At 39.5% G+C, this 19,847-nt stretch overlaps 1 protein-coding gene and 1 pseudogene across 8 annotated transcripts in view; one reads left to right on the plus strand and one right to left on the minus strand.

Annotated features, from left to right (window-relative positions):
* INPP4B (inositol polyphosphate-4-phosphatase type II B) overlaps nucleotides 1-19,847 on the minus strand; it is a 458,048-nt gene that overhangs the window by 129,901 nt on the left and 308,300 nt on the right. For all 8 annotated transcript variants that reach the window (XM_025267085.3, XM_006053797.4, XM_025267083.3 and 5 more), the window contains one exon: nucleotides 14,203-14,406. In XM_025267085.3, coding sequence (XP_025122870.3) covers nucleotides 14,203-14,406 — 204 coding nt within the window. The remainder of the gene's footprint in view (nucleotides 1-14,202; nucleotides 14,407-19,847) is intronic.
* LOC102393365 lies at nucleotides 6,700-7,911 on the plus strand (annotated as a pseudogene).

Genomic DNA, 19,847 nt, shown 5'->3' on the forward strand with positions numbered 1-19,847 from the left:
TTTGCTGGGAAATATCTGAAATTATTTCTGTGTAACCAGAACCTTTGCAATCAGCACATAAATAATCAAGTAGACCTTCACTCATCATTTTATTAACTTTGGTCATCTCTGATGTTCTATGTCCATCCTGAATTTTACCACTTCTATGCTTGGAGATAATTGTGAAAATGACTTGAATAGTTGCTTCAGAGTTGATTATGACTCTGGGAAATATGCACTAAGGAAAGAGGGATTTAACTGGGTACTTTTAATTGGAAGAGAGAAACAAAATCCTCAAAAAAAAACAACAACAACAACAACCCTTAGTTCTAATGGAGGAAAAGGTACCTGATGTGGTGCTGAGTTAAGTTAAAATTATTCCATGTTTCCAAATATGAAGGAAGACAAGAATAGTAATTTGAGAGGAAACTTCAAAGTCATTAATGTATTCTACAAATGAGTATTGGGTACCTTTTATGAGCGAGTGCTCTGCTAACTAGGGAGACACAAAAGTGAGCATGGCATTGTCTTTGCCCTCAAGGAGCTCATAAAGTTAAATGTATGGAAGAAATAGACATATAAACAACTGACTGCAATTCAGTGCGTACGAGACTGTGTGATCATGGGATGCAAGAATAATGCTTTATTATACAAAATACTTTGGAGTTGAATCTATACATAATATAAAATTTGGGGGCAGGAGGAGAAGGAGACGACAGAGGATGAGATGGCTGGATGGCATCACCAACTCGATGGACGTGAGTTTGAGTGAACTCCGGGAGTTGGTGATGCCATCCAGCCATCTCATCCTCTGTCGTCTCCTTCTCCTCCTGCCCCCAATCCCTCCCAGCATCAGGGTCTTTTCCAATGAGTCAACTCTTCGCATGAGGTGGCCAAAGTACTAGAGTTTCAGCTTTAGCATCATTCCTTCCAAAGAACACCCAGGACCAATCTCCTTTAGAATGGACTGGTTGGATCTCCTTGCAGTCCAAGGGACTCTCAAGTCTTCTCCAACACCACAGTTCAAAAGCATCAGTTCTTTGGCACTCAGCTTTCTTCACAGTCCAACTCTCACATCCATACATGACCACTGGAAAAACCATAGCCTTGACTTCACTATTACTTTGTTGGCAAAGTAATGTCTGCTTTTGAATATGCTATCTAGGTTGGTCATAACTTTCCTTCCAAGGAGTAAGCGTCTTTTAATTTCATGGCTGCAATCACCATCTGCTGTGATTTTGGAGCCCAAAAAAATAAAGTCTAACACTGTTTCCACTCTTTCCCCATCTCTTTCCCATGAAGTGATCAGGGAAATAGATGGGGAAACAGTAGATAAATCATATTAGGTTGGTGCAAAAGTAATTGCAGCTTTGCATTGTTGAACTTTTTGTTGACATTTGATATTAGAATACATTCTTAAACAAATGTGGTTATGTTATACATCATTTTAATGTGTATTTCTCACTTTATGTTTTTTTGGCTAATGACATTACTTGCTGTTTATTTTAGACTATAGAAATGATGTTGGACAAAAAGCAAATTTGAGAGATTTTTTAATTGAGTTTAAAATGGGTTGTAAAGCAGCAGAGACAACTTGCAACATCAATGACACATTTGGCCCAGGTAATGCTAACGACTGTACCGTGCACTGCTAATTCAAAAAGTTTTTCAAAGGAGACGAGAGCCTTGAAGATGAAGAACGTGGTGGCTGACCATCAGAAGTTGACAATGACCAATTAAGAGCCATCATCAAAGTTGATCCTCTTACGACTACATGAGAAGCTGCCGAAGAACTCAACATTGACCGTTCTGTGGTCATTTGGCATTTGAAGCAAATTGGAAAGGTGAAAAAATTTGACAAGTGTGTGCCTTCTGAGCTGACTGAAAATAAAAAAATTGTTTTGAAGCATCGTCTTCTCTTATTTTATGAAACAATGTACCATTTTTCAATCAGATTGTGATGTGCAACAAAAAGTGGATTTTATGCCTGACTAGCTCAATGGTTGGGCTTTCCTGATAGCTCAGTTGGTAAAAAATCCGCCTGCAATGCAGGAGATCCTGGTTTGATTCCTGGGTTGAGAAGATTCACTGGAGAAGGGATAGGTTACACACTCCAGTATCCTTGGGTTTCCCTTGTGGCTCAGCTGGTAATGAATCTGCCTGCAATGTGGGAGACCTGGGTTCGATCCCAGGGTTGGGAAGATCTCCTGGAGAAGGGAAAGGCTACCCACTCCAGTATTCTGGCCTGGAGAATTCCATGGACAGTGTAGTTCATGGGGTTGCAAAAAGTTGGGACATGACTGACAGACTTTCACTTTTCACTTTCAGCTCAATGGTTGGACTGAGAAGAAGCTCCAAAGCACTTCCCAAAACCAAACTTGCACTAAAAAAAGGTCACAGTTACTGTTTGTTGGTCTGCTGCCCTTCTAATCCACTACAGCTTTCTGAATCCTCATGACACCATTACATCTGAGAAGTATGTTCAACAAATTGAGGAGATGTACCAAAAACTGCAATGCCTGCAGCCAGCACTGACCAACAGAAAGGGCCCAATTCTCTACCACAACCCCTGATTGCCCATTGCACAACCAAAGCTTCAAAAGTTGAACGAGTTGGGCTAGGAAGTTTTGCTTCATCCGCCATATTCACCTGACCTCTCATCAAGCGACTATCACTTCTTCCACCATCTTGACAACATTTTGCAGGGAAAATGCTTCCACAACCAGCGGGAGGCAGAAAATGCTTCCCAAGAGTTTGTTGAATCCTGAAGCATGGATTTTTACACTACAGGAATAAACAAACTACTTCTCATTGGCAAAAATATATTGATTGTAATGGTTCCTATTTTGATTAATAAACATGAGCCTAGTGATAATGATTTAATATTCACAGTCCAAAGCTGCAATTACTTTTTGTACTATTAGGTTGTATACTATTTCTTAGATCAGTTTTCTGAGGCAAAATAAGAGCAAAAAAAAAAAAAAAAACAAACAACCAAAAACAAATGAGACCTCATCAAACTTAAAAGCTTTTATTCACAGCAAAGGAACAAAATGAAAAGACAACCTATGGAATGGAAGAAAATATCTGCAAACAATGTAACTAATTAAGGGCTAATATCTAAAATATACAAACAGGGACTTTCCTGGTGGTTCAGAATTCACCTTGCAATGCAGGGGACACAGGTTCAATCCCTGGTCAGAGAACTAAGATCACACATGCTGAGGAGCAACTAAGCCTGTGAGCCACAACCAGAGAGCTCTTTCTGACACAGCAACTGAAGACTGCATGCTCGGGAGCCCACGTGCCACAACTACAGAGTCCAAGCAAATGAGAAGTATGGGGTTAACAGATACAAACTACTGTACATAACATGGATAAGCAACAAGGATATAGTGTATAGCACAGGAAATACAATACCTGACAATGGTCTGCTAAAAAAATGCTGAATCACTATGCTGTATACCTGAAATTAACACTATATTGTAAATCAACTCTACTTCAATTTAAAAAAATTAAGCAATAAAATAAAATTCTTGGTCTACTCTCTATTTCAAAAAAAAAAAAAAATTTGGAAGTAAATGGCCATATTTTAGTAGACCTCTTACTGACTTTAGATAACTAAGTCATAAGGTATTGCTTTAGAAAAAGATGAATCAGATTAGTATCTAGCTGCCTATAAGATATCATTACTTTTAAAAAGTGAGAATGATTAATTTCCTTCTTGTTAAGATCAGGTCAGTGGTTTTACATAGCATAATTCTAACCAGAGAACTGAACAGAAATGCTTTGGAATATCAATATGCATAGGGACATTATGCATGACCTCAACTATTTTCCCTAGAGGTAAGGTCTAAGATGAACAGAAACTGGCAAGAGAAGTTGAGATTACAGGTCACTGAAGATTGTTCACAGATGAGGAATCTGGCTAGATGAGTGTTGTCATCAACAGTATTTTGCAAGCATATATGCTCACTGCTGCTGCTGCCAAGTCGCGTCAGTCGTGTCCGACTCTGTGCGACCCCGTAGACAGGCAGCCCACCAGGCTCCCCCGTCCCTGGGATTCTCCAGGCCAGAACACTGGAGTGGGTTGCCATTTCCTTCTCCAGTGCATGAAAGTGAAAAGTGAAAGTGAAGTCGCTCAGTCGTGTCCAACTCTTAGCGACCCCATGGACTGCAGCCCACCAGGCTCCTCCATCCATGGGATTTGCCAGGCAAGAGTGCTGGAGTGGACAATATACATAGCTGTATCAATCATCTGTCAAACTGAAACCTTCGTATTTGTTCTACACACCATTAGAGAAAGGTGAAATACAAAATAAACTGTGAGAATTTGGTAAAGCACACATCAGTTCAGTTCAGTCGCTCAGTCGTGTCCGACTCTTTGCGACCCCATGAATCACAGCACACCAGGCCTCCCTGTCCATCACCAACTACCTGAGTTCATTCACACTCACGTCCATGGAGTCAGTGAAGCCATCCAGCCATGTCATCCTCTGTCGTCCCCTTCTCCTCCTGCCCCCAATCCCTCCCAGCATCAGACTCTTTTCCAATGAGTCAACTCTTCGCATGAGATGGCCAAAGTACTGGAGTTTCAGCTTCAGCATCATTCCCTCCAAAGAAATCCCAGGGCTGATTTCTTTCAGAATGGACTGGTTGGATCTCATCAGAAAAATGTAAATCTTACTCCAAAATTCAAGCCTTGAGAATTTTGAGTTGCAGAGAAACCACATTTTTTTCAGGTTGTATAGAGACTTTATTTCAAAAAGGCCTGAAATAAATATTACTGTGAATTTGTGCTATTGTTTCTATATGCTATGAAATTACCAAACACTTAATATGGATTAATGCAAACCATCTATTGTGCTTATGTGACATAAACGCATTTTGCCATAATAAAGCATAGTAAGTGTTCTCCTAGCTTAAGAATGGAAACTAATATTAAATTTGATTTACATTTATGACACAAAGAAGGGAAATTAATTGGCTAATCTGGATGCCGAAATGTTTCCTGATATAGAAAAGTAGTTCAACTAAAAAATGAGTTAGGGATATGGCTAAATAATAATGTTTTCTTAGTCTCACATTTTGCTGGAATGGATCAGAATCTAAAAGATCAGAAGTTTATCTTTATTCTTTAACAATTATTGAAGGAGGGTAGGCAGATTTAGCCCCAAACCCATCAGTGTTAAATCACAATTTTCTAGAGAATAGTATAATTACTGGAAGCCACAAAAACTGGGTCAATTTAATACTTTGGTAGGATGACATGCTTTAATATTTTGGACAAACTAATCTTGGAATCCCAGCTGTTGGCAGCATCTGCTGTAGAGATGTAGAGAAAGAAAAGCAATATGTCATCTTTACCAGCTAAAACATGGAGAATGCTAGAGTAGCCTATTTCTTTGCACAGATTGTCACAAAAATCCCCATATTCCTGCAGGGTTTAATTGTTTACTAACTTTTCAAGAAAATAAACCTTTAAAGCTCTCAATTATTTAATAAGTAAAATTCAGCAAATAATAGACTTTTTTTGGCCAGTAATCATTTTAGTTTCAATCTCTTCCTTATTGACTAGATAATTATTATCTAGATTCATATGTCATTAATTTTTCCAACAAACAAGTTGAACAGAGAAAGGACATTCTCACATTGATTGAGTTAGTAGAGATTCTCTCTCCTGACCTCCAAAAGAAAGGTTTTTTACATGCATTAGCTCACTAGAACTCGAGCAATTTACTAACATGAACTTACTTTCCAAATATTTATTATGAAAAACTAAATGCAGTTGTTCAAGTTAGGTAATTGTTAAAACTACAGTTGCTGCCAGAAACTAAATAAATCAGATTTTTAAAAAATAGAGCTATTATAATCTTATATACAAGCCTAAATTAACCTATACGATCAGAGTGTTTTTGTATGCTATCACAGAAACCCAATTAAATTAATTGTTTAAAACATTAAATCATTTCAGGAAGTTGACTAGACTTGTAATCAGTGCCGAAACTTTTCTAACACCTAATTAACCAAGAAAAGTGCTACACAAAATTATGTTTCCAATTCATTTAATAGTACAGTCTCTAAAGGCATTTCCAATTAGCTACATTTTCACTGGATTTACTCAACTTTTCAAACTGAGATAAAGATCTGAAAATAATGTTAAGTGGTTATAACTTCAGTGATTTTTTTTAAAACATAAAAGATTTCCATATTTTATTTCTTTTTTTTTTACATATATATGCACCTATTCTTTTTCAAATTATTTTCCCATTTAGACAAAGAGATCTTTCTAATAGAAAGTGGTCTCCAAGGAACATCAGTAACAAGTTTGATTGTTATATAACATTTTATTGAAGTTCCTTGGCCGGCCCTCACAAGGTCTGGAATTTCTAATTTTTCTCAAATGTTGCTAGTAACCAACTTCAGCCACTTTCTTTGGTATCTATTTGAAACTTCCACCACTCTGCTCAGCCTGTCCTCTCTGCCCTCTTCTGCACATGATCCTGCTTTAATGATAAAAGAAGACATCCAGGTTAATGTCTGAAATATAAAAATAATTTGTACAACTCAATAGAAAAGAGCAAAGCAAATAATTAAAAAACAAGCAGATGAACTGAACAAATATTTTTCCAAAGAAGACATGAAAAGGTGCTAAACATCACTAATCATCAGGGAAAAGTAAATCTAAGCCACGATGAAAGACACTCCACACATTCTAGAATGGGTATCGTCAAAAAGAAAATAGATAACAAGCAGTGGAGAGGATGCAGAGAAGAAGGGAACCTGTATGCACTGTTGGTAGGAATGTAAATTGGTACAGCCACTATGGAAATCAGTATGGAGGCTCCTCCATAAAATAGAACCACCATATGATGGTTCCACTTCTGGAAATATATTCGAAGGAAACAGAATCTCTATTGCAAAGAGATACCTGCACCACCATGTTCATTGCAGTATTATTTATAATAGTTAAGATATGGAAACACCCTAAGTGTCCATCAACAAATGCATGAATTAAGAAAATGTGATATACATACATACATACAAGCATACACACACACACACACACACACACTAACCTCCCCTCCCCGCCCCCCCACACATATGTATATACTTCAGCCACAAAAAAGGAAGTAGGAAGACAGCTTGCTGGGTGCCTTTGTGCAGTTCTGGTCACTCCGAGTGGAGCCAGAAAACCTGAAAGGCCATGATGGCTATGAACCCAAGCTCTACTATCCAAACAGACAAGGCCAGATGGAATCTGGGTTTAAATTGCTGTTGGAGTCAAGTCTGATGAAGAATTTTTAGAAGCAAAACAACAGTTGCAGAAGTTGCAAGATGGTAGCCATCTGCTGTCCTAACAAGCACCAATGGTTGAAACCGATTGGAGCTGGTGCAGACCCGGAGCATCCTCCACTACAGGGCAGACAAGCACCATCTCTTTGGCAAAGATCTCAAGGAGAGAACCCTGGTTGACATGCACGTAGAGGGGACCCTGGATCTTCTGGAACTGCTTATCAAGTGTATCCGTACCTCAAACCAGATGATCAGCAAAAGAAAGTGGTTAACATAGCCCAGAAGCTATACTTAGATACTTTCCTGGGTTTGAAAAGGTTTTACGAAATCATGGACAAAGGTTTCTTGTTGGCAATCAGCTGAGCCTTGCAGACATAATTCTACTCCAGATCATTTTGGCTCTAGAAGAAAAAACATCTTAATATTCTGTCTGCCTTCCCTCACCGCCAGGAGTACATGGTGAAAATAAGCAAAATCCCTGCAATTAATAAATTCCTTGAACCTGGCAGTGAGAAGCAGCCTCTGCCAGATGACATGAATGTGAAAACCACGTACAGCATCTTCATGCCACAGGGCAGCAGCGGAACTGTACATGAGCGCTGCCCCCAGAGACTGCTGTGTCCACAGCTGTCTTAACCAAAGCCAGGCTGCCACGATCCCGCTCTGTCACGGTGCTGTGCATATTGTTCCCAAGTTGGGTTTTCATATCCTGATATCTCTTCCAGAAACTCTAACCTTTTTTTCTCCAGTGAGTGATTGTTACGGGACCTCTTCTGAAGACCTTTGTGGCGAGGCTGGCATTTAGGTTAGAGCTGTTCTGTCTACTCATTTCCTAGCAATGAGGATGGGTAGGATCTCATGTTGTCCCCCGAGCTTTGTCCTCTCCTTGTCCCATTCTCAGCGCCCTCCAGTCTCTTCCTATTTTTAGTGTCTAATCACAGTGGAGTTCACTGGATAGTAACTCTCCTCTGAGCTAAAATAGATCCGTGGTAGTGATGAATGCCTTTGATAGTCACCAAAATAAAGGATTTACTAATTTTAAAAAAAAAGGAAGGAAATTCTGCCATTTGCACCAACATAGATGGGTCTTGAGGGCATTATGCTAAGAGAAATCAATCACATAATGGGAATACAAACATTGTATAACTCACTTATATTGAGAATCTTAAAAAAAAAAAAAAAAACAGATTCATGGAAGCAGAGAGTAGATTGGTGATTGCCAGAAGTGAGGAGCGGAAGACAAAAAGGGTGAAGGTGATTAAAAGGTACAAACTTCCAGTTATGAGAAAAGTTAAGTCCTGGGGATATAATATACAATACGGTGACTATAGTTGACAAAACAGAACTGTATGTTTGAAAGTTGCTAAGAGAATGGGTCTCAAAATTTTCATCCTAAGAAAAGAAAATCATAGTCCTGTAAAGTGATAGACATTAATTTCTTGTCATTATATATATGCAAAAACTCACTTTGCTGCATACCTTACACGAACACAGTGTTATATGTCAGCTATAGCTCAATAAACCTGGAGAAAACTATTTCAAATAAAGAACAAAGAAGCCATCCAGCCCCACCCACCCTCAAAAAAGTAAAATCCATTTTTACACCCTCCTGGCATTCTCAGCCCAGCAGCACACTTCTGCCCAGAACTTGTCCCCCACATGCCTACTGGAATTGATTATTTTCTCTTCGTTGTAAGGGCCTTGTTCTATGAGTCACTGCCTCTCAGCCTTAAATGCTTTTTGGAGCAATAAACATAGTCAATTGTACAACCTTTAAAACAAAACAAGTAAAAAACTAATAAACACAGACACACATCCCAATTACCAGTGTCAGCTAATATGCTCTTGTCTGAAAGGTCACCTCATCCTCCTTTGCATACTGTTATCTTCTTGCTTGCTAAGCTTGCCAGGTCACTTCAGTCGTGTCTGACTCTGTGCGACCCCATAGATGGCAGCCCACCAGGCTCCCCCGTCCCTGGGATTCTCCAGGCAAGAACATTGCAGCGGGCTGCCATTTCCTTCTCCAATGCATGAAAGTGAAAAGTGAAAGTGAAGTCGCTCAGTTGTGTCCAGACTCTTAGCGATCCCATGGACTGCAGCCTACCAGGCTCCTCTATCCATGGGATTTTCCAGGCAAGAGTACTGGAGTGGGGTGCCACTGCCTTCTACTCATATTAAATTCTAAGGAAATACTTCTGGAAATCCCACTGTGACCATCAGTGTCTCACTTCATTCTATGTATAATCCTAAGTTGCACAATCACCGACATGGTATCTCTAGAGCCCTGAATAGGCTGTGGAACCCTTGCATCTGTAGGCAGCTCATCTCTGTGTCCCCAGCGCCTGGCACAGTAACCCAGGCAGAACAAGTGCTTTGTAACACCCACCATACCGAACGCTTCACCATTGACCTCAACTCACCTTTTTCTCCCGCTGTCTTCCTTTTTTCCCCATCATAAGTTTATTTAAAATACTGAGCTGAAATCTCTTTAGCAAAGCCTAATTTCTTCCACTTGTCTTTCTACATCCTCGTCACAACATTTTTTGACTATTTATTAACATATTTTCATCTACCACTAGAATCTGAGCTCTAGGATCTAACAATCTAGCATGATTTATCTTGCCATTTGGAGTATCTGAGATATAGAAGGTCTCAAAATGTATCAAAAGAAATGGGAATAAGGAAGGAGGGAATGTGAGGGATGACTTGAGCAGAAGGAGGAGGGAGAGGTACGGGAGGGAGTTTGCATAACACAAGGTGAAAATTACGAAAACAAAAGATACACAGTTCCAACAATCTCCCTTGATTTAATATAAAAGTGGTAATTCTTTGTCAAAAAGTTAACAGTTAAGTCGCTCAGTCTCACGTTTTGAGACCCCATGGACTGCAGCATGCCAGGCTTCCCTGTCCATCACCAACTGCTGGAGCTTGCTCAAACTCATGTCCATCGAGTCAGCGATACCATTCAACCATCTCATCCTCTGTCTTCCACTTCTCCTGCCTTCAATCTTTCCCAGCATCAGGGTCTTTTCCAATGAGTCAGTGCTTCGCATCAGGTCCCCAAAGCACTGGTGCTTCAGCTTCAGCATTAGTCTTTCCAATGAATATTCAGGACTGACTTCCTTTAGGACTGATTGGTTGGATCTCCTTGCAGTCAAAGGGACTCTCGAGTCTTCTCCAACATCACAGTTTAAAAGCATCAGTTCTTTGGCTCTCAGCTTTCTTTATGGTCCAACTTTCATATCCAAACATGACTACTGGAAAAACCATAGCTTTGACTATGGGGACCTTTGTCAACAAAGTAATGTCTCTGCTTTTTAATATGCTATCTAGGTTGGTCATAGCTTTTCTTCCAAGGAGAAAGTGTCTTAATTTCATGGCTGTAGTCACCATCTGAAGTGATAAAGTCTGTCACTGTTTCCATTGTTTCTCCATCTATTTGACATGAAGTGATGGGACCAGATGCCATGATCTTACTTTTCTGAATGTTGAGTTTTAAGCGAGCTTTTTCACGCTCCTCTTTCATTTTCATCAAGAAGCACTTTAGTTCCTTTTCACTTTCTGCCTTTAGGGTGGCATCATCTGCATATCTGAGGTTATTGATAGTTCTCTCGGCAATCTTTATTCCAGATTGTGCTTCATCCAATCCGGCGTTTTGCATGATATACTCTGCATAGAAGTTAAATAAGCAGGGTGACAATATCGGCTTTGATGGACTCCTTTCCCAATATGGAACCAGTCCATTGTTCCATGTCCAGTTCTACCTGTTGCTTCTTGGCCTGCATACAGATTTCTCAGGAAGCAGGTCAGGTGGTCTGGTATTCCCATCTCTTGTAGAATTTTCCACAGTTTATTGTGACCCACACAGTCATAGGCCTTGGCATAGTCAATAAAGCAGAAGTAGATATTTTTCTGAAATTCTCTTACTTTTTCTATGATCCAACGGATGTTGGCAATTTGATCTGCGGTTCCTTTGCCCATTCTAAATCCAGCTTGAACATTTGGGAAGTTCTCAGTTCACAGATTGTTGAAGTCTAGCTTGGAGAATTTTGAACATTACTTTGCTAGCGTGTGAGATGAGTGCAATTGTGTGTTAGTTTGAACATTCTTTAGTATTGGAATGAAGACTGACCTTTTCCAGTCCTGTGGCCACTGCTGAGTTTTCCAAATTTCCTGGCATATTGAATGCAACACTTTCACAGCATCATCTTTTAGGATTTGAAATAGCTCAACTGGAATTCCATCACTTCCAGTAGCTTTGTTTGTAGTGATGCTTTCTAAGGCCCACTTGACTTCATACTCCAGAATGTCTGGAGTTAACAGTAAGTTTACTTCATGAAATACAAGTTCTATTTTATATCTACTCAAACTCTTTCAAAGTCACAATCCGAATTTATTTATTGCTGTGTAGCATGTGGGATCTCAGTTCCCTGACCAGGGACTGAATCCATGTCCCCTGCATTGCGAGTAAAGAGTCTTCACCACTGGACCACCAGAGAAGTCCCACAATCCAAATTTATGATCTACCCCATTTCCTCACTTATCTCAAGGACTATTATTGATCCTCATACTGAGGATCATATATAACTTATACATCTAAAAAAAGATAACACACAGCAATAACAGTAAAGTAATACAATTCATGTGCCTGGGCCTTTGCAGGACATGGGGCATTATCACACAGGCAAATCGTCTATCTCTGGACCACACGAAGAGCTATGCAGAACAGATGCTGTTATTTTCACTTTACAGTGGAGAAAACTGAACTTCAGAGAGGTTATGAGGTATGGATGTCTCGGAGCAGTAAGTAAATTGAAGTAGAAGGTGAAGGTAAAAAGAAGAAATATTAGATTTTCTCTTTTGAAAATGATTCACTGGGAGAAATGCAATCTTAATCAGTGACAACAAATACTTATTCAGCATTTACCTCTTGGAGCCCAGCTCTGTCTTTCCTGTGATAGTAATTTCATCAAAAGAAAGAGCAGGTATCACTTCATAGCCCTGCAGACAGCAATTTTTCGAGTGACCTGAGCCTTACAAATAATTTATTCCCTGAACACTTATAAATTTAGAGTGGCAGGAAAATACAGTTAGCATACAACAGCATTTTCTTGGTTAAGAATGTGATATAGTAAGGAGTCTCTGTGTGTGTGTGTGTGGCATGCATATACTTCAAAAAGTTCTTAGATAATGGAATATATATTGATTCAGGAGAAACACACTGCTCCCTCTCATGCAGAGAGAGAAACCTTGGTTTTCTCCTGTTTTATTCTGCCCACCTAGGGTTCCTATTACCATGTTGACTTATTTGGTTTATTTGCCTTTGTGTGGGCTTGCATGCTAAGTTGCTTCAGTTGTGTCTGACTCTTTGTGACCCTATGAACCATAGCCCAGCAGAATCCACTGTCCAAGGGATTCTCCCAGGCAAGAATACTGGAGTGGGTTGCCACACCCTCCTCCAGAGCATCTTCACGATTCAGGGGTCAAACCCGCATCTTTTATGACTCCTGCATTGACCAGCACTTTCTTTACCACTAGAGCCACTTGGGAAACCTTTATTTGCCTTTACTAGTTATTTTTTCAGATGCTTTTATGTGGCCCTTCTTTTGCCAATTTTAGAGCCACCTGAAGCAACATCTTTTAAATAACAAACCCAATAAACAAAAGAACTTAACAGATCCCCATATCCACTGCCATTTAAATGTTAACGTTTTTTAAGTATGCCCAAGACTAACACACTAGACTGCACCAATGAAAATACTTGTTGCATCCAAGTCGTGGATTACTGATGATTACTGACTCTTTTTCTAAAAACAATTTTAATGGTTTATATCTCCTTAATAAATAAAGAAAATATTACAGTCTTGCAATCGTGGCATCCTTGCTTTGGAGAGCGTCAGTTCCTAGGTAGGTTGATAAGAAGTCACGGGTTCTTGAGGAGGAGAAAGGGTCCAGAGCCCTCAAGAAGGAGAAAGGGGTCTGGGACTCTCAAGGAGAAAAGGACAAACTTCTACATTGCTTTGTCAATATAACAATGTATCTTGCTCGAGGACATGTTTCTCCTTAACAAGAACCTTCTGACTAATCCTGTCATCTTAAAATGTATAATATGGGAGTGGGTCTAGTAAGATCTTTCTATTGTTCGTTCTAATCTTGCTAATTTAAGATATATCTATTGTGGGAGTGGGTCTGAAAAAAGTATATAAGGCCTTGATAAGACTAGCTAGGGGACCATTCTCTGCCCCCCTTGTGATGTCTGATGTCTATGTCAGAAGCTTTCACTGTCCCTTTTCTCACTTTAATAAAACTCTGCTACACAAAAGTTCTTGAGTGATCAAGCCTGGTCCTTGGTCCTGAAGCTAAATCTTCTTTGGAGATCAGGAATCTGACATGGTTCTCTGTAAGCTATCTCTTTGTTGACATTTATTGGAGATAATTATTATTTGACTACATTATATGTACATTAACATATATAATGTAGAGGTTCAGTGGTAAAGAATCTGCTTGCCAATGCAGAAGATGTGGATTCAATTCCTTGGTTGGGAAGATCCCCTGGAGAAGGAAATGGCAACCCACTCCAGTCCCTTGGACAGAGGAGCCTGGTGGGCTACAGTCCATGGGGTCACAAAGAGTTGGACACAACTTAGCAACTAAACAACAACAGACAACATATGTAATATATACATTTTCACATCAAATAAATGTGGTTGGGTTAAAACTTTCATTTATAATTTGACCCCAAGGAAAAAAAAAACACGACCTATTTACCCACAATCTGTATTATGACTGCTTTCCAACATGTTTTGATGAAAAGGAGAGATTTCTTGACCCTTCTGCTCTGTTTTACAGTACTAAATGCTAAGGCTTTAGTCCTTTGAGTTATAGCATTGGGGAGGCAAGCTAAGTTAAAAAAAATAAAAGACTTACCCACTCCTCCTCATCGTAGTCTGAATGATGTGGAATTGAGTCCTGCCGTCTCACTGGCAGGGGTGGGTCCTGGGAAATGCTCTCCTCTGTGCCACTCTTAGGAGAGGGTGGTTTCTTCAGGACACCCCCAGGCCTGGCAGTGTAAAGTGCTAGAAGGGCACTCCTGACCAGCTGATCCTTGAAGGCATGTACAAAAAGCTCTGTCTGGAAAGAAATTGACAAGGATTAGAAACACCATGGTAGGTACCTCAGCAGAGAGCTACGGAAAGGTCAATGGCAGATTTGTTGACACTTAAGCGGTGTGGATGGTGGAAAAAGTGCAGGCAACAGAGAGAGAAAATGATTCATACCAATCAATGGAAAATAGTTTGTTTTCCGGCTGCTGACAAGGCCTTGAGTTCTAAAGTTAATGCTGAGGTTCTATATGTACTATAAGCACCATCTGTCTCCTCTCTTTTTTCTCTGTTTTTCCAAATCCTGTCTTTAGAGATGTATTTCACTGGGGATTATCATTTGAACACCATCTACCCGCTGTGTCTTTCAGGTAATTTCCAAATATGCCTTTAAACAAAGTGTTATCAGACTATGTTTATTTTGTATTTTAAACAGAGTTAAAGGCTGAAGAATGACATATCCTTGCAAAAAAAAAAAAGACAAAACAGAGGCAGGAGACCTTCATTCTTTTAGCATCATGGACAGATTTCGAAAGTAGAGATGACCCAGGCGGTCTTCCTCATGAAAACACTTGGCTTTGATTTCCTATTATTACCCTCTAAACTGTCTCCTCCACCAAATGGTTTCAGTAGTGTTCAATGTTAACGAGGTTACCGTGAAATTTGCCATGGTAGATTTTACAAGCGGGTGGTAAATACCTAGTAAGTACTTACCGTAATGACGCCTTCCCAACAATAAAGAACTTTACAGCTGTACTTTGCATTTTCCTGATGAAATGTTTAATGGCTTCACCCTGTTATATACTGGAGGCTGTAGTCATTGATTTTCTGTATTATAGTGCACTTCATATGCAAGCGGCCTAACAATCTGCTCAGAGTAGAGGAATAACACCAGCACTGACTTACACTGTTAACATACTTATACTCTGTAACCTGTTGGGAAGGGGGCCTTTAACCCATAGCGTTATTTTGAAGAACACATCATTTACTGAGATGATCTTGGCTAAAACGTTGTCTTCACCAATGCTATAACTCAAGGTAATCATTTATAGGTGCTCTCTAAATCAATCCTAATGTAAATCAACTCTGAATATTCATTGGAATGATTGATGCTGAAGCTGAACCTCCAAATCTCTGGCCACCTGATGCGAAGAGCTGACTCACTGGAAAAGACCCTGATGCTGGGAAAGATGGAAAATGGCAGGACGAGAAGGGGGTGACAGAGAATCAGATGGTTGGATGGCATCATCGACTCTATGGACATGAATCTGAGCAAACTCCAGAAGACGGGGAAGGACAGGGAAGCCTGGTGTGCCGCAGTCCATGGGGTCACAGAGTTGGCCTCGACTGAGTGGCCGAATAACAACAACTCAATAGGTGGTCTACAGTGTCATGCCCAATCATTGTTACTAAATTGTCTCTCAATTTCCCTGTTGTGTCAGCAATTACAGAAAACCAGTTAAACCATGTGCACCTAATAAAACTGAGTCATATCTGTATAGCTACATCTTTGCAACAGACTGTGAAATTCTAGAGCTAGAAGGGACTTTGAGTAGACTTCTTCCTTAACAAGATAAAAAACTAAGAAAAAAAGCATGGTGACTTGTCCTAGGGCCGACTATTGATTGGAAGCACAAATGAAACAGAGCCACAGTTTTCTAACAAATTCAGGTATCTTTCCCCCTTATTCCACACCACCCACCACGATGATCAGCCTAGATGCTTCCGTCCGTTTTCCTCTTCTCTAACCCCAGCTCGCCAAGTGTCCCAAACATCCACCAGCTCTCAGTTAGTTGTGTCCACAATTAAGGATGTAACTTTCTTCCCTGAGAAATTTTAGTGGATGGTTTTCAACACTCGTTTAATCTACTAGTCATGTTGGAAGCACTATGAAGGTTAAGTAGACAAGAAATATGATTAAAAAAGGATAATATTTTAAGAATAAGGAGATGGAAGATATTTTATAACAAATAAGTTTTCTTATTTTTAAAAATAAAAAGGCAGTTTCTTGTTTTTTTAGTTTTTTTTACTAAAAAGAACTGATGAAAAAGTTGGCTACACAAGTACCAATCAGTATAGTTGTAGCAAAATGGGAAACATGCTGTTTACATAATTTTTCAGAGAGCGTGGATGTCTCTGTCAATGTGAATTTAAATATTAAAAATGTGAATGTACTTCCACTTAGCTTAACTATTTCTCTCCTGATAGTTTCAATAAATTCTTTTGATTTATTTTTAGAGCAAAACAGCTTGACTTCTTTGACTTCTGCTACTATAGCTCTCGTCTCCATAATGCTCGCTAATTACTATGTAGCTGCATACTATTCACACCCAATGAAGTTTCCTATGGTTCTTGTAATCACCACTGTTTCTTCTCATGGTAGCACACACAGAGTTTCTCAATTTATTCAAATCTCATTTGGGTTGATTTAGCACCAGTGACATGGGAGATAATATATAGATTCTTGCAGTTTTAAAAACCTAGAATTTTTTTTTGAGGGGGGCAGGGGTAGCTGAATATAATGTTCAAAATCTTAAACACAATAAAAACTGATCTTCTACTTTGTGTCTATGCTGAAACACGTATCTGACTCCCTTGGAAACTCTCTGGATCCCCCAGATCCTGAGCATAGAATCAAATTTTGTTACACAATAGCAAAAATATTACACTGCAGTTTCCATGTGACCTGGAAAAATCTTAATTTTCTTGACCAGTGTTACTTGCTACATGTGGACCAATATAGACCCAGATGTTTTACCATGAAAATAAATCAGTTTGAAGAGATTAATAGAGTCACTCAATCCTATCATATCTGTACTGCATTATCTCAGTTGCTGTCCTTGAGATAATACCAGTGAAGTCAAACATTGAGGAAGGAAGCAATCATGTCTCGCTGAGCTGCCTATTGACTCAGAGTTCTGAAAGCCATTTTCCTTTTCTTACTTAGCTCCCACTACAATAAATGAAAGAAGAAAGGCTGTCTAAATATTATTGTAAGGGTGGGCAAAATAATTCATTTAAAATATTAGCATAAGAATATAGTAAAAAAGCATAAACTCTGAGCCAAAGGCAGATCTATTTCATTTGTTCTATATTTAAAAAAAAAGAGAAAGAAAAGAAAATGTTTTCTTGCCTTTCTGCCATTTTCCCGATTCATATGCTCATACAAGTATCCTTCAAAGTAACACACAGAATTATCTGCGAGTACAAAACTACTAAAAATTACTTCTCTTGGGGATACATTTTCTACCTTCCTGAATATTGATGCAGGATGAATACTTAGAATATATTAATTTAAACCCTCTCTTTTAAACTAGAGAACTCAACAAATTAAGCAAAGTCCCATTCTTTTTAGAATCTCCTTATAGTCACTGAAAAACTCCAAGGCCATGCCTAATCTCATTGGCAATACAAAATACCATAAACAAGTAATTATCATTTTAGTAGTCATGCATATGACATAAATAGAATCCTGCTTATTTTTAAATTTTGTTGTTCAGTTGCTCAGTCATGTCTGATTAATTTTTAAATTCAGTTGAGTCAGTTCAGTCACTCAGTAGCATCCGACTCTTTGCGACCCCATGAATCGCAGCACGCCAGGCCTCCCTGTCCATCACCAACTCCCAGAGTTTACTCAAACTCATTTCCATCGAGTCGCTGATGCCACCCACCCATCTCATCCTCTGTCGTCCCCTTCTCCTCCTGCCCCCAATCCCTCCCAGCATCAGAGTCTTTTCCAATGAGTCAACTCTTTGCATGAGGTGGCCAAAGTACTGGAGTTTCAGCTTTAGCATCAGTCCTTCCAAAGAACACCCAGGACTGATCTTCAGAATGGACTGGTTGGATCTCCTTGCAGTCCAAGGGACTCTCAAGAGTCTTCTCCAACACCACAGTTCAAAAGCATCAATTCTTTGGCGTTCAGCTTTCTTCACGTTAGTATGCCTTAATTTTTCATGGGCTTCCCAGGTGGCACTAATGGTGAAGAACCCACCTGCCAGTGCAGGAGACATAAGAGCCACGGGTTTCATCCCATGATTTCATAGGGCAACAGTGTTTACTTGACATTAGTACATTGATTTGTGTTCGCTACTGCTGCTGCTCAGGCATGTCTGACTCTTTGTGATCCCATGGACTGCAGCCCACCAGGCTCTTCTGTCCGTGAAATTTTCCAGGTAACAATACTAGAGTGGGTTGCCATTTCTTCCTCCAGGGGATCTTCAAGACCCAGGGATCGAACCCAGGCCTCTTGCATCTCCTGCATTGATAGGCAGATTCTTTTACCACTGAGCCACCTAGGAAGTCCCCTTGATAGTGGTTAGCATTCCCTAAAGCAAAGAATATTGAGCTTTCAGCTAGGAAAGATACCTGACATCTGGCTAGCTTATATAAAATATCCTCTTGACCTTGGCTAAAATCACATAACCACTTTTTTCCGGTATGTACAAAATTACAGGGCCTATCTGTGAAACCTTTATGGGAGTTCACTGTAAACAGTACACTTCTCTTTATTCTTCTTTTTCTTGACCCACCTTTTCAGTTTCTGTTGCTGATTCATAATCCCCTGCTCACTCAAAATGTAGTTAAGTGGACCCTAAGGGACCATAAACCGCTTTCTTTTTTAATTTATATTTTTATTTTGTGGCCACACTGCGTGGCATGTGACCTTAGTTCCCCAACCAGGGATTGAACTTGTGCTCCCTGCATTGTAAACACAGTGTCTTAACCACTGGACTGCCAGGGATGTTCCTAAACCATTTCCTTAAAAGCATTTTTTCTACTGGTGATGTTATTCTGTCACTTCAAGGGTCATTTTTTGTTATGCCAAGGTCTTCCCAATCCATTTTTGCCTACCTCATGAATCAGCATGGTTACGGGTTTCTATCTGCAAGTCTTCTGAATTTACAACCCCAGCCCTGATCTCAAGTTTTTAAAATAAATGTGTTCTTCTCTGTGTTTTCATCTGAGGGGTATCAATAGTGTTCAGCAAATCTGAGTCCAAACATCTGGAGCATCTACAGGACTATTATCTTCTGGGTTAGTGATTAATTTCTACTGGTTAGACCTTTTCAGTTATTTTCAAGATTGACTCTTGTATTATATTCTTACAGCTAATCCTAGTTAATAACCTTTCTATGTTCCATATTGATATTTCCTTAGTCTTCTTTCTGGTTGATTCCATTTTCTTTAACCCTTTTTTTTTTCAGGATGTCATCCAAATAAAATATTGACATCTGAGTTCGAGCTCAGAATTCTTGAATTAGAATTTGTATTTCAGCAAAAGCTCCCCAGAAGCACTACCGACATTTAGTGATGCACAAATTCAAATCTCTCTGTTCTTACTCAGCTTAGTTGTTGCTCAAAGGATGATCTTCACAAAGCAAGTCACGGGGTTTCCAATCTCAACAACCTTTCAGTACCTACAGAATAGAACTTCTCTCAGGTAAATGAGATTAAGAGGGCTAGATCATATTT

This window comes from Bubalus bubalis, chromosome 17 (genome assembly GCF_019923935.1).
Source record: "Bubalus bubalis isolate 160015118507 breed Murrah chromosome 17, NDDB_SH_1, whole genome shotgun sequence".
Taxonomy (NCBI): Eukaryota; Metazoa; Chordata; class Mammalia; order Artiodactyla; family Bovidae; genus Bubalus; species Bubalus bubalis.